This window comes from Xenopus laevis, chromosome 7L, assembly GCF_017654675.1.
Source record: "Xenopus laevis strain J_2021 chromosome 7L, Xenopus_laevis_v10.1, whole genome shotgun sequence".
In the NCBI taxonomy this organism is placed as follows: Eukaryota; Metazoa; Chordata; class Amphibia; order Anura; family Pipidae; genus Xenopus; species Xenopus laevis.
In genome coordinates, this window is record NC_054383.1 from 69899593 (window position 1) to 69913770 (window position 14178).

Sequence of the window (14178 nt, forward strand, 5' to 3'; positions counted from 1 at the left end):
TCCTTTGCCCATGCTGTCAACCCCACATCCATACCCCCAAACAAGTGGTAAAACCACCTTAGCCGTAGTTAACATCTCTCAGACCCAGGGAGGATCCCTGGGGAAGCTGAGACGGCTGATATTTTTTTTTTTGTTGTTTTTTTTCTTAATTTTTTATTTTTGATATTTTTGATATTTTTGTTTTTCGTGGTCACGGAATGGACTCTCTTTACAGTCCGTGAAATGTTGTATCCCCCGCATCTTCCATGTGGAAAGGTATATGTTTATGAGATGGGTGAATGTAAAGATTGGGCAAGACAAGGGTTTCTTTTTTTTTTGATTGTTGTTAACTCTTTTATCTCTTATTCCTTTATTAATTGGTTGGGTACGATAAACTCCTGGGGCATGGTGGTCTTTGATGTAAAAATATTGGGGACTTGTTCACCTCCTCTACCCCGTTTGTTCCTGTTCATACTTTTGAGGTTTATAACTGTTCTCCTTCTTTTCCTCCAATATAAGAATTCCTTGGGTAATGATAAGGTAAAGTGTGTATTAAACTGGTTTGCAAAGACAATAATGTGGATTAGCAGAAATCATGGCAACGTGTAAGAATATGGAATGTACTGTCCTTTCATTTAATGTGAATGGGATAAATGAACCTGTCAAGAGAGCAAGGGTATTTTATGAGTGCAAGAATAACAAAGCCAAAATAATAATGCTGCAAGAAACACACTTTAGACAGAACCATCTACCGGTCCTAAACCTAAAGACATATTCACAAATGTATATGAGCAATAATCCAGATAAGAAAGCAACTGGAGTAATGATCCTGATCCATAAAGATTTACCATTTAAATTAAAAGATTATAAAATAGATTTGGAAGGAAGGTATGTGATAGTAAGGGGGAAGCTGGCAAACCAGGCATGCACATTGGCAAATGTATATGTCCCAAATAATAAACAGGTACCGTATTTACAACAATTTCTCCAGGTGCTAGAATCCTATAGTGAAGGTTTAATCATTTTGGGGGGTGATTTCAATATTACGCTGAATCCGCTTATAGACTCCTCTTCTGGCAAAACTAGTATATCTTATAAAAACCTTAAGCGAGTAAAAAAATCATTAACTGATCTCCACTTAGTGGATGTATGGCGTACAATGAACCCACAAAAAAAAGACTATTTACATTATTCAAAGCAATATCAGGTTTATTCACGAATAGATTACATAATGGTATCACAACAATGGGCACATTTATTCCAAAAAGCCGATATAGCCACATCATTAACATCAGATCATGCACCGGTAATCACGAAATATATGATACCAGGAGTAATTAAACCAGAATTTAATTGGCGATTAAATGAATTTCTATTACATAACGCAGACAATAAGGATATGATACATAAATGGATTAAACAAATAGTAACAAACAATTTAACACCAGAAATATCATCGTCAACTTTATGGGAAACTGTAAAATGCGTCTTAAGAGGCTATTTGATAGCCTTGGGCTCCAAGCTGAAAAAAGAGAGAGAAGAAGAGATTAATAAGTTAGTACAAGAAATATCCCAACTAGAACAGACCCATAAAGAAACAGTAGCACAAAAGACGCTAATAGTTTTGGAAAATAAACGCATTCAACTTAAGGGTCTTTTAAATCATAAAATTAAAAGGGCATATTTAAGAACAAAACAGAACATTTATGAGCTAGGGGATAAATGTAACAAACATTTTGCTAAACTATTAAAGGAAACACAGTCTAATAATAATATAATAGCAATTAAAAATGCAAAGAATATCACTCATCATGACACTAAGGGAATAGCAGAATCGTTTAAAGACTATTACCAAACATTATATAAAATACAAAAGAAAAATCAACCCTTAACTAATCTAGAAAGAATGGAAAAATTTATTAAAGAGGCAAAACTGAAACCACTTACAGAAGAACAGGCATTAGAGATAGAAATTCCTTTTACATATAAAGAGATTGAAGAAGGAATTGATAACCTGCCCCCGGGAAAGAGCCCAGGTCCAGACGGGTATATAGCTGGGTTTTATAAGTTATTCAAAACTGATTTAATACCCCTATTACTACCATATTTTAATAATATATCTGACGAGAAGGGGTTTCATGCTCAGGCCCAGGAAGCACATATTACGATCATCCCAAAACAAGATAAGGATCCTCAATTATGTTCAAGTTACAGACCCATATCTTTAATAAATAACGATATGAAAATATTTGCCTATATATTAGGAAATAGACTGAAACAATACTTACCCTCAATTATTCATCAGGATCAAGCAGGGTTTGTACCTAAAAGAGAAGTAAAGGATAATCTAGCAAAAACAATATCAATAATACAGTACACAAAAAAATTTAATATCCCAACTCTTCTGCTCACGACAGATGCTGAAAAAGCATTTGATAGAATATCTTGGACATTCTTGGAGAAAACAATGATTAATCTTGGAATTGGGGAGCAAATGAGACAGAGAATACTGGCCTTATACGATAGACCGACTGCTAAAATAAAAATAAACGGCACCCTTTCAGAGTCATTTCAGATATTTAATGGAACAAGACAGGGATGTCCTCTATCACCTACCTTGTTTCTAATGGTAATGGAGGTTTTGCTCTCACATATAAGAAACAATCAGGATATTATGGGAGTGAATATAAAGGGCAAAGAATATAAAACTGCAGCGTTTGCTGATGATTTATTGATTTATATAACGAACCCTTTAATCACCCTACCTAATCTGATAAGACTATTGAAGATATTTGGTGAATTTTCAAACTTTAAAATTAACTATTCTAAATCTGAGATTGTAAACATAAATGTGAAAGAGGACACCGCACTGCAGATTAAACAAAACTTCCCATTTAAGTGGTCACTATCCACCATTAAATACTTAGGGGTAAATATATGTGGAGACATGGAGAAGGCCTATCAAGATAATTACACTCCTTTGTTAATATCCTTACAAAAATCAATAGATAAATGGGGAAAAATTTAAATGTCGTGGACAGGAAGATTACAAGCTATAAAGATGGTCATAATACCAAAAGTATTATATTTATTCCAAGTTTTACCAATAGACCTACCGCAAACATTTTTCAAAAAATTAAAATCGCTGATTATAAGGTTCATATGGAATGGGAAAAAAGCAAGAATTAGCTATAAAACTTTAACGCAACCCAAAGAGAAGGGAGGGATGGCGGCCCCAGACCCATATATATATTATATTGCTGTACATCTTGTTAGAATATTAAACTGGATGACAAAAAAAGGGAAAAAAGATTGGAGTAACATTGAACAAGTATGGGGAGATTATCCAACCGAAAATGCGCTTTGGGATGATAAGTGGGGAAAGACCAAAACGATAACACAACATCCTTTAATAAAAACCACCCTTAAAGTATGGCATAAGATCAAAATAGATATGCATTTGACCCGGGCTCCATATGTATTACAACCATTGATGTTTAACCCAAACTACCCCCCAAGCTTGGAAAGAGGAACATATCAAAGGTGGGAGAAATGGGAGGAAAAACCCACAAAAATCCGAGATATGATCAGAGGAGATAAGATTATACCTCTACAGGAAATACAAGAAAGGTGGGGGAAACACCCTAGGGATATATGGGGATATAACCAATTATATTACTTCATCAGCATGAAAAGAGAGAGAAACTGGGACAGACCGTTACGCAATGGGAAGAGATAATAGAAACTGACCCAGACCTGATGAAACCTCTCTCAAAGGTATACGATATTCTTCTCAATTCAGGTGAATATAAATTACCATCGTTTTGTCGCTCCTGGGAGAAAGAACTGGGAGTCAATATACCAGAACAAATGTGGGTGAATATTTTTAAGAAAGGAAACAAAAAAGCCAGGGCGTCAAAAATGAAAGAAGCAATCTATAAAATAATCACAAGGTGGCATCTAACCCCAGCAAGGCTAAATAAAATATACCCACAAAAGCATCACGGGTGCTGGAGATGCAACGATAAAGTTGGAAATCATTTACATATGTGGTTAACCTGCCCTAAACTGAAGGATTACTGGGAACAAATATTAGAAAGCGTAAAAATAATCACATCAGTTAAGGTACAGATGGAAGACCAAGTAACAATGTTACTAAATGTAAATTTGGAGAACTACAAGATACTAGATGATACACTTACCTTTTATCTTATTCAAGTAGCTAAATCCCTAATCCCAAAACATTGGAAATCCAAGGAACCGCCCTCATTTAACGAATGGATGAGATCAGTAGAAGAAATAAGACAGCTAGAGGAGTTAACGTATTTATATCATAGTAACAGTGTAATTTATTGGAAGATTTGGACCCCGTGGTACAGATTTAGGGAATCATTAGATCAAAATTGAAAAACAAGAGGAGAATAAAGTAGCAGTTAGCAAAAGAAAATATGTATGGAGAACATATACGGAATAAACGTCGAAGTGGTTATGAACAGTGGGATATATGACTAATACACCACCTCCCCAACGCCCCCTTGTATTTATTTTTTGTACCCTTTCCCCCCCTTATTTTGTGTATTGTTTAATTTGTTCTTTTTTTCTTTTTGTATGAGAAAAAAATAAAGAAAGAAATTTTAAAAAAAAAAATCCACTTGGTCTCTAAACAAAGTAGTTTTGGTATAATGTCTCCATCCCATTTCCCCTTTACTGCTTTGTCTATACCTATAACAGCTAGTTTGGTGATATCCCCACCATTGCAATCCTGAAAATGTTTAGCTACATTGGAGTTTGAGTTCCCTTTCTTTATATCCAGAATATGTTCTCTAATGCGAACGGGAGGTTTGGCCCATATCCAATATATGTGTCTCAACCGTGATTTTGAGGTTGCATGTTTCTTTAAATAACTATCATTAGGTGTATGTATGTATGTGTATTGTACATTTCATTGGGACATGTTGTTGCAATTCTTTCCCTTTTTGTTTTAATGTTGGTTCTTTTGTAACCCAATGTGAGAAGCCTGTATGTAATAGGTATCCAAATGGGTAAATTGGTAATTAGGCTACTCACTTGGTGATTGGCTGTGTTGTATGTTGTTTTGATTGGTCATACCCCTATACTGTATTAGAGCTGTACCAGGGTATGCCCATTAGCCTATGAGTAAGTGCCCTAACAGGCACAAAATGCGTTAGGCCATTTTCTACTCTGTCCTAATAAATATTTTTATAAATAATAAATAAATATTTTTTATTATGCATTTTTTTTAATAATCTTGACTGTTTGTGGAGGGACTCACAACTATTGTTACAAGTCAGAATAGGGTCAAACCCCTGTTTCCATTGCTTAGTAGTAGTAGTGTTTACTGTATACTCTAAATTGTCTTCTTGCTAAAAAGTTAACTTGTCTGTCAGAATTTTTTTTCTGCAGTAGCCAACAGAATGCTGACAAAGCAAATATACAAAATATAATCATCAACATGCATTACAGTTAGGGATGCACCGAATCCAGAATTTGGTTCGGGATTCGACCAGGATTCGGCCTTTTTCAGCAGGATTCGGCTGAATCCTTCTGCCTGGCCGAACCGAATCTGCATATGCAAATTAGGGGAGGGAGGGAAATTGCGTGACTTTTTGTCACAAAACAAGGAAGTAAAAAATGTTTCTCCCTTTCCATCCCTAATTTGCATATGCAAATTTGGATTGGGATTCAGTTCGGTATTCGGCCAAAATCTTTTGCGAAGGATTCGGCCGAATCCAAAATAGTAGATTCGGTGCATCTATTACAGTTGGGCACTTTTGGAAGGATGGAGGTGGAATACTTTGGCAAGAATCCTTACAGTACATGGCCTTATAGTTCACTTTGAGCTGGTTTGGCAAGATGGCCGAGCAAGCATATCTCTATTCAATTGGATCACTCATGTACTGGGCCAAATTGGGCTAATTGCATCGCTGACCTGTGGGCCAACGTTCTGTCCATACTGTAAATCAGTAGACAGGTTTTTAAAAAGAATTATATTATTAATAAAACTACAATGCTACTACTTCTATTAATATACCTCTACAAAAAGATAGTTTTAAGCAACTCTCGCGTAATAGTTTTTTCTGTTCTCTTAGAAAGGCGCATTGCTTTTAGTGTAATCCATAGATCTACTTGCCCAAAATGACAAACTGGACTGTCACTGATCATTAAAAAACTATAATGGAAACTTAAAGAAATCTGGGGGATATATGACGTTCGTAGAAGCAGCTGGATGAATAAAAGCACAATATGCATTTAGAACATGAACACTGTTTCTGTCTTTTTCGTTTTTTTCTACACTTTTAACAAATGTCCTCTCAAATCAGAATGACACAGTGTTGATCCCTTTCACCCCCGCCTCACTTCACAGAACAGCCTATTCATCGCTGCTTGCTGCCTCTGTATATTCCTCCCCACATAGCCGACTGTGACACATGGTTGTTATTAACCTGTTAGGCACTTGGTGTTCTGTACTCTATGAATCTATTTGTGAAGGTGATGAGTAACGCAATACCCATCACGCTGCAAGAGAAAGCAGGCGGCTCTGGCATGACTCAATGAACCCTTACTGAGTATATGTGCGTGGGGAGGGTACATCAGAACACTCATCCAAGGTTGTGCCAGGAAAACCCTGAATAGTTTTACATTTCTACCTTAATTGGGAACATATCGATGAAATGTCTAAATATCATAGTGAATAATTATTAGCAATACCAGACCACTGCTCTGCATGATCACAGACATGTTTTTTACTTTAGTTACAAATAGCGAGCCCACTTGAATTATGTAAATGCCCGATTAATAAGGCAATCCACAATGTTTCTACTATGAATTCTTTCATAGCACAGGGTAAAATAACCATCTTATTTAAAAATTAAAAATACTCTTTTTTTCCCATAATGTCATTATGTACAATAAATAATTTGCATGTGATTTCTGCTTCAGCACACATAGATTTCTTTTTAATCTTGTATTAAAAGTAAGCCAACCCCACAATTACTTTAATCACAATAAATCCCAATCCAATCAGGATTAAGAAAGGCCTCTGCATGGAAATACATATATTATATTTTATGGATTTTTCAAGACTCTCGCTGTGATTTTTTTTAAGGTTGGAGGTATATGAGAAAGCTATGGAAGTGACCCTGTAAATTTTATGTCAAATACACAAGCCAGCTGACTATATAATTTTGTTTTAGCTCGAGCAAAAATCTGGAAATATATGAACAACGCATATGCTTCATTTATTATACCCTTACCAATGCAGTGCAGGGTAAAATAAAGAGAAAAGTAAATGTCAGACCTGGGCAAACTTTCCATGACTGAATCATCTTGCAAATTCCCATACACAACCACTAAATAGATGACAACACATGGCAAAAAAATGGCAACATAGTACTTATGAACTAAAAAAAGGACAATTTTATTGACAAAATCGGGAGCAAATACACAAATGTTTTGGTCTATATTTCTTCTAAAGATATTAAGAGACATAAATAAAATGCCTATAAATAACTAATGGCAAGGCCTTTGCCCCAGATTTACAGATTGAACACTGCAAAATGCTATGAGCAACAATATGGGGCACACTGCTACAGATCATTGTATCTAATGAGCTAAGATATGAACTGCTGATAAGATCCCTCAAAATAACCTACTTTGTAATATAATTGCTTATTTTTTTAATCAAACGGTAAATAGTCCTGTAGGCCTGGCCACCCCACATCTGACACTCCTGAATCTGTCTTGAGGTGTGGGAGTCAATCAGAAGTGAGCATACATGACATCTGTAATGCCATGGATACTCTTATTTGATTAACCCCCACTCCTGAAGGGAGATAAAGCAACCCCCAGCAACTCTCATTTCAGGAGTATTGGAGCTGGTTTGGCAATTGATACCAGAGCACATATCTTGATAGGTAAAAATAAAATGATATTAGAGTATTTTGAAGGGATCTGTCAGAATCCCTAAACTAACTGAAATGCCTTACAATCCCCTTTAAATACACAAAGCTAGTGAAAATGTTTATGTAAAGCACTCTCTTCTATGGTCACCTGTTTAAATTTTGGCAGGTGTTTGGTGCAAGTTAAGGTATAATTTAGAACTTGGTACATTTTTCAGGTGGGATACCTGCATCAGACCCCCTTTTTTTTTAATTATTGGATTATGTAGTATGCTGAATAAAGTGTAACCTTGTTCTCAGATATGGGGTACCCCCCCCCCCACACACACAAGAATAGTCACTCAGTAACTGACCTTATTGTACTTGGGCCTTTTGACAAAGGTACTATTTGTGTTCTTTTCTTCCTTTTTCAAGTTTTTACAGTCCAAAAACATTATGGCAGGTTAATTGGTTACTCATGAAAAGTGACCCCAGTGTGTGTTAGTGTGCATGTGACAGCACAATTAAATTGTTAGCTCTAAAGGGCCAGAATTATATGTGATGCGTAAAGGGCTGTGAAATATATTGACACTAAAAACCACAGCAAATTAATTTTAGGACCACCCCAGAAACTTCCAATATACTTTGAAATTGCTTATGGGTTAGAGCAACACTGGACCCTCTATGCTCAGGCCAATGATTCTGCTTTGCCTACAGTTACACCACCTTGGCTTTGTTTATATTCCAGAGTTCCAGAATTTTTTGAGCTCACGGTCATATGCTTAATAATAAAATGATAATTGTAGCATTAAAATCTTTTTGAACGGGTATATATAAATATATATATATATATATATATATATATATATATATATATATATATATATATATATATATATATATATATATATATATATATATTTGTCAGTGATTGTCTTGTCTAAGAATGGGGATGAACATAAGGAACAAAGAAATAAAGAGGGAAAGACATTTGAATGTACAGAAAAGTAAGAAAAAATGGAATGAAACTAAAATTTGGGAGGGGGTTTCAAGTGAGTTTAAAGAGAACGTGTAGGCTAGGATGGTTATAATGGATTGGATAGAGCAATGCAAAAGTGTGGAATAAGTTGCTAATTTTTACACATTCATACAGCATAAAACATTTTATATACCAATAGATAGTCTGCCTTCGTATGTTGAGTTTATACCATTTTACTTATGGGCAGATTCACTGCCCGGAGTTGTTGCAAACTGCTAGCCAATCACATACTGTTTGGCAGTCATCCGAAAGACCTGATCAGGACCCATTAAAGTTCAAATCAGGCAGGCAACCCATTTCGCATTCCATGATAATTGTATAAAGACACTGATTACAATCACTGATTTACCAGGGTGTCTGCAGTTTCTAGCTGACTGGAATTTAGATTGTGACTGTGGATCTCTACATAAGAGCAGATGGAAAGACTGGTGGAATATAAGAAGCCCATATCTGCCAAATTGCACCCAGCTTTAATTCTAAATACGAGTGGTTCAGCACATTGAGAATTCTGAATTAACACTTGTCCACCAGAGAATGTTTAGAGAATGCAAAACCAAATTGGAATCCCCATTTTAATATGTATGACATTTTTACTTGTAACTGGTAACATTTTATCTTCTGTGGAAAAAGACTGCTTGTTGTGGAGTGGAGCAAAAAAGCAGAAATCCTAGTCCCCCATCTCCCAGTGTTTAGACTTAGAGGGATGAGTTCTAACTCAGCACCACCACACTCCATTCCCATGTTGCTATTGTGACAGGAAAGCTACAACTGCACAAAATGAGCGCGTGTATAACGTAAGCCCATGATTCCCTTCTAGACTCAAGCGCTCTGTAAATGTGTCCCTCCGCTACCTAGACATATGTGACGCGGCCTTGTTATTGTACTGGCTGATTCCATAGCTGAGTGCGCTAGAGCTACGGGTTAATAGAAATAGTGCACGGAAGATGAAGGCAGTAACACTGGAAACCGAAACAGAAGCCAACGATGAGAGAATGCAGAAAAGCACGTCTCCAGAGTGGGAGGCTAAAAATAGGGCTAAGCACTAATAGAGCTCGGTTATTATCCCTGCTTCTTGCCATGTTCCATCAGCAGCCGAACCAGGACCACTTGCAGCCAGGTCTCCCTCCCTCCTCCCCTCATGAGGACGATAATCGCAGCTGATGTCATCCTCCGGTTGAAGCTCTTTCATCTCCCGCATCCCAGATGTGCGAAACGAGGGCTAGGCGGGAAGCTGCTGTTAAAGTCGCCATGCAGTGTGAACAGAAAAAGTCCATAAAGCGTTCTCTCTCCATCAATGCGCATGATACTGCGGCTCTTGTGCACTGTGCGCTCCAACGCACCTTGAAACGGGTTCGCCAGGGATAGTAAGTCGACTGGCACCACCCTCAGCCAATCACCACCTACTCTTCTGCAGGCTGACCAGTCAACTGAGTCCGTGGGCGGTGCGAGCCTGTAAAGAAGCCGGGCTAGGCTTCACCGCCGACTTGGTTCGTCTTGGTCTTGTTGGGAGTAGCGCTGAGAGCCGGAGAGGGGCTGTGATGGAGACAGGGAAGACGAGGCAGCGGGGAAGAAGGAGCGAGGCATGAAAAGGGTATCGGAAGGAAAGGTCTGCACCAACCGGGAGCTGCATGGCAATGACAAGTCTGCAACAAGAAGGGCACGTTTGAGATATGATGAGGCTCCTGACTGGTGCTCTGCAGTACTATGATTTGGTATGTGCTCACTTTGATAGCAAGTGTAATCAGCACCCGGGGACTGTCTGTTCAAGGTGAGTTGAAGTGCAATAACTCCTAACCCAGCTTCCTCCACTGAAGGGAATTCTAGGTGACATTTGCCTGGCTCCTCGGGGTTATTTCGCCTGGGCCCCTGTCTTTCTCTCAGCTACAACTTCCAGGAGCCCCAGATATCTTCTTCGTCTTATGAGTGCCATAGCAATAAACGGTGGGGCCACAGGATGGAGAGTCGCATTTTAATGGAATAGACAATGTGAGCTGCAGGTCCACTTTCCATAAGTCTATGCAGCAGCATCCCCATTATACTTACTGCCCTGGTGACAATTTTCTATATCAACCAAGTATTTAGAATAGAATCAGCAACTGAACAACAGTGTAGAATGAACCAGGACATCCAATTGCAGTGAGTCTATAGAGGAGGCCTTTCCATCTGTGCCAGGCAGGCTGCATGGATGCCTTTCTCACAAAGTGCAAGTGAGGTCATGAAGCATTGATTTATTCTGGGTTCAGATACCAATCAGCTGTGGCTTGGAACAAATACATCATATTGTTGAGCAATTCTTCAAATATTACTTCATATCATTCCATCTGAACACACACACGCCATTTGATTCTGTAGTAGAAAGAGCTGTATTCAGTTACTGATGGATGTTTCCTGCAGTTTCTGATGATGGGATGCTATCTTAAAGGCAGGGTAAATCAATATCGTTCCAGAAAGATACACCATTTGCCACTCTTTATACCAGTGAGAGGAAGGCTAAGGTCTTTGTCCCACCCTGGCAGCTGGTCCTCTATCTTTATAAAGTTTTACATTTTAAATAAAAGTAAGAAGTAGGTCACAGCCACTCCTTAGCCAGTTATTGGGGTGCGCAAGTCAGTATGCAAAATTGGATTATGACATTGCCGTTCATTTTTTGTTGGAAAGTGAAACGGTGGCCCACAAGCAGGGGGTCAAGTCATAAATGAGAAAGACATATCAGTTGCTAAGACTAAAGATGGTTCTTTATGAAATTAAGGATGGTATTACCATATGATACTGTATATGGTATATTAATAATATCTAAATGTGTTATGATCTGTTGACTTTGGTGTGTAATACATTAATTGCAGTAGAAGCATGGGGGGGTCATTATCCTTTTATATTCTTGGTAGCTATATTTTTTTTAGGGAAGTAAGATGATCTTGATTTTTGTGGAAGAGGTGACGTTGCCTATTCTGCATAGGAAGTGTTGCAGCATTTATAAGTATCACACACAGCATTTGTGAGAGAAGTATCACTTTCTTTTTCCTGGTGTGAGATTTGCCACGGACGTAAGTGTGAGAGGTGACACATTTAAGTGAGCTGTCCCTGCCCACTCAGCAACCACTTTGTCTCTGTTAGTTATTTAGAAAGACATCATCATTTTATGAGCTGCCAGTGTATAGTGTACTAGGCAGGTTCCACTTATCCAAAGACAGTATCAACTGACTAGCCTGACGTGGAATAGAGACTTTTCATATGTATCACATGCCACAACCATCTGAAAGATGTAGCAGTGTGAATTCTTATTTCACCCTCACAAATTAATGCCCTTGAAAATGACTTTATTGGATCAAATGCACATGTACTTGCAAAATCTCTCTTACAGCCAACCTGAAAAAGCATTTTAAGCTGTGTCTTTTTGTGTTGTTTTTGTATCAAGAGGGTGGGATAATTAGAAGAAGAACGAGACTTGCAAGCTAATTGTCAGACTGCGGTTTTTAAGCTTCTGATAGATGACAGCTTAAAATTTCCATTAGTGAATGCAGAGCTAAATAGAATGAGTCTTGATCCAGAGCAAGTTACAGCGATGAGTGTGGGATTTCCAGATATCATAATCTATAGACAGTATTGCAGTTTGCATCTTAGCCAATGTGCTATTTTCTTGTTACCTTACTTGAGAGATGTCAGATGATCTGTTGCCATGAGCAGAAGGAAGCAGAAATGGCTGCATGGAAATTGTGATACACCCTTTAGGAGGTGTTACCAGTTAGGAGGTGATGTAATGACATTTTCACTGTCCACATACAGAGTAATTCTGCACATTGACTGCTCAATTTTCCAGCATCACAGATGTGATGGGCAACAGACAGCTATAATCTATGAAATTATAGGTAATCAAAGGGATGTAAGCATAGCATATTGAAATTGCCTGTAAATGTGAAGTCTGTAGCTAGACAGAAGTTGTCTTTTGAAGTAACAGCTACAGACCTTTAGAGTTCAATAATAAAATGTATTCTGGTATGTAATATGCCAGTGCCGCTAAAATCTTTTTAGCACAATCTTTGCAATTGTGCTTATGTAGCAGACATTTTATTTTAAGTGGTGCACTGCAGGTAGAACAATTCAGGGACTGAACAGTTAGTCATACAAAAAAGAATATAAAGGAAGAAATAAAGTACAGAACAAAACGAGGGTCCTGTCTAGAAGAGGGGTCTTTAATTTTTTTTTAAAAGCATTTTAAGTATTTAGTTTATGTATTTCATGTGAAAAACCAAGGATATTTGAATGTAGTTGAATTTCCTATGGCATGGTAAATGAACAAAATAGGAAAGTTTAAAAAAAATTGATGTGTAAGTCTTCAGCTCAGGGAAGGGAGACAACATGGCAAAGCTGAAAAACATACAGCAAGCATTATCCCCCCGTCTCTTTAGGGGTGGTTATCATCTCCCCATACATTTCTATGGTGAGTCATTAGTAAACTGGATTTTATTGGACAGACCAATGAGGATTTTATGGTATTATATGTCAGTCAGACAAGGCAGCTGATTAATAGACCTGTCTTTGCTGGGGAACTTAGACTCCTGCAACATTGTTTAAAAAGTAGCAATCAGTAGTTAAGCAAATGTTGCTTTCAATAGCAACTGTTTTTAAAAGCAAAACACTTTTTAAATTTTTTTAAAAGCACTGAAAATTAGTAATAAATGTGCATTGGAAAGTTGCTAAGAATTATATTCTCTTTTTTGATGCAATTTTTTACTTGCCCTTTAATGTGAATTTTGCACCTTATTAGCCTGGTTTAAAGGTATTACAGCACGCATATTTGAAGCTCTGAACTGATGCAGTCTAATGAAATTACATTTTTAAATTAAGTATCCAGTAAAAATAGTATCTATACACAGTGCAAGGATGTTTCTGATGCTTTGGCTTCTAAAATCTCCTTCCTATCCAATCCCTTAATAGTATGGTTTGTTTTAACAGTTTGCCTGCCTTAGATTGCAAAATCCATCCCAGGACAAGGGCTTGACTGCTACGACGTTGAATTTATATTTCTGGTTTGTGTTTTAATGGGCGAGTGTCACATAATGTCTGGCACATGCAGCACACGTGGCACAGCTTGTATCCTGCCAACTGTTGTACAAATAGAGTTCCCAGTACCAGCTGTAGAAAATGCTTCACAGCTAGAGAAATGACATTGTTTGAGAGGATTGTATACTTATAACTAGATGCACAATTAAGTGTGTGTATTGTTATTCAATACTAGTGGACTTTTCATTAATTCTAGTATAA

The 14178-nt window shown here is 37.5% G+C and overlaps 1 protein-coding gene and 1 long non-coding RNA gene across 11 annotated transcripts in view; one reads left to right on the forward strand and one right to left on the reverse strand.

Annotated features, from left to right (window-relative positions):
• Nucleotides 1–1170: 1170 nt before the first annotated feature.
• On the reverse strand, nucleotides 1171–5022 carry LOC121395528. The gene is made up of 3 exons (XR_005962510.1): nucleotides 3730–5022; nucleotides 2268–2303; nucleotides 1171–1501 (listed from the first exon to the last, which is right to left on the reverse strand). It is a non-coding gene; the product is annotated as an uncharacterized LOC121395528 (long non-coding RNA).
• A 4294-nt stretch (nucleotides 5023–9316) lies between these two features.
• Nucleotides 9317–14178, forward strand: part of igsf9b.L (immunoglobulin superfamily member 9B L homeolog) — an 84249-nt gene continuing 79387 nt past the window's right edge. For all 10 annotated transcript variants that reach the window (XR_005962512.1, XR_005962511.1, XM_041569166.1 and 7 more), the window contains exon 1: nucleotides 9317–10684. Coding sequence is in view for 8 of the 10 variants with exons in the window: in XM_041569166.1 (XP_041425100.1) it covers nucleotides 10621–10684 (64 nt within the window). In the remaining 2 variants the exon portion in view is untranslated. The remainder of the gene's footprint in view (nucleotides 10685–14178) is intronic.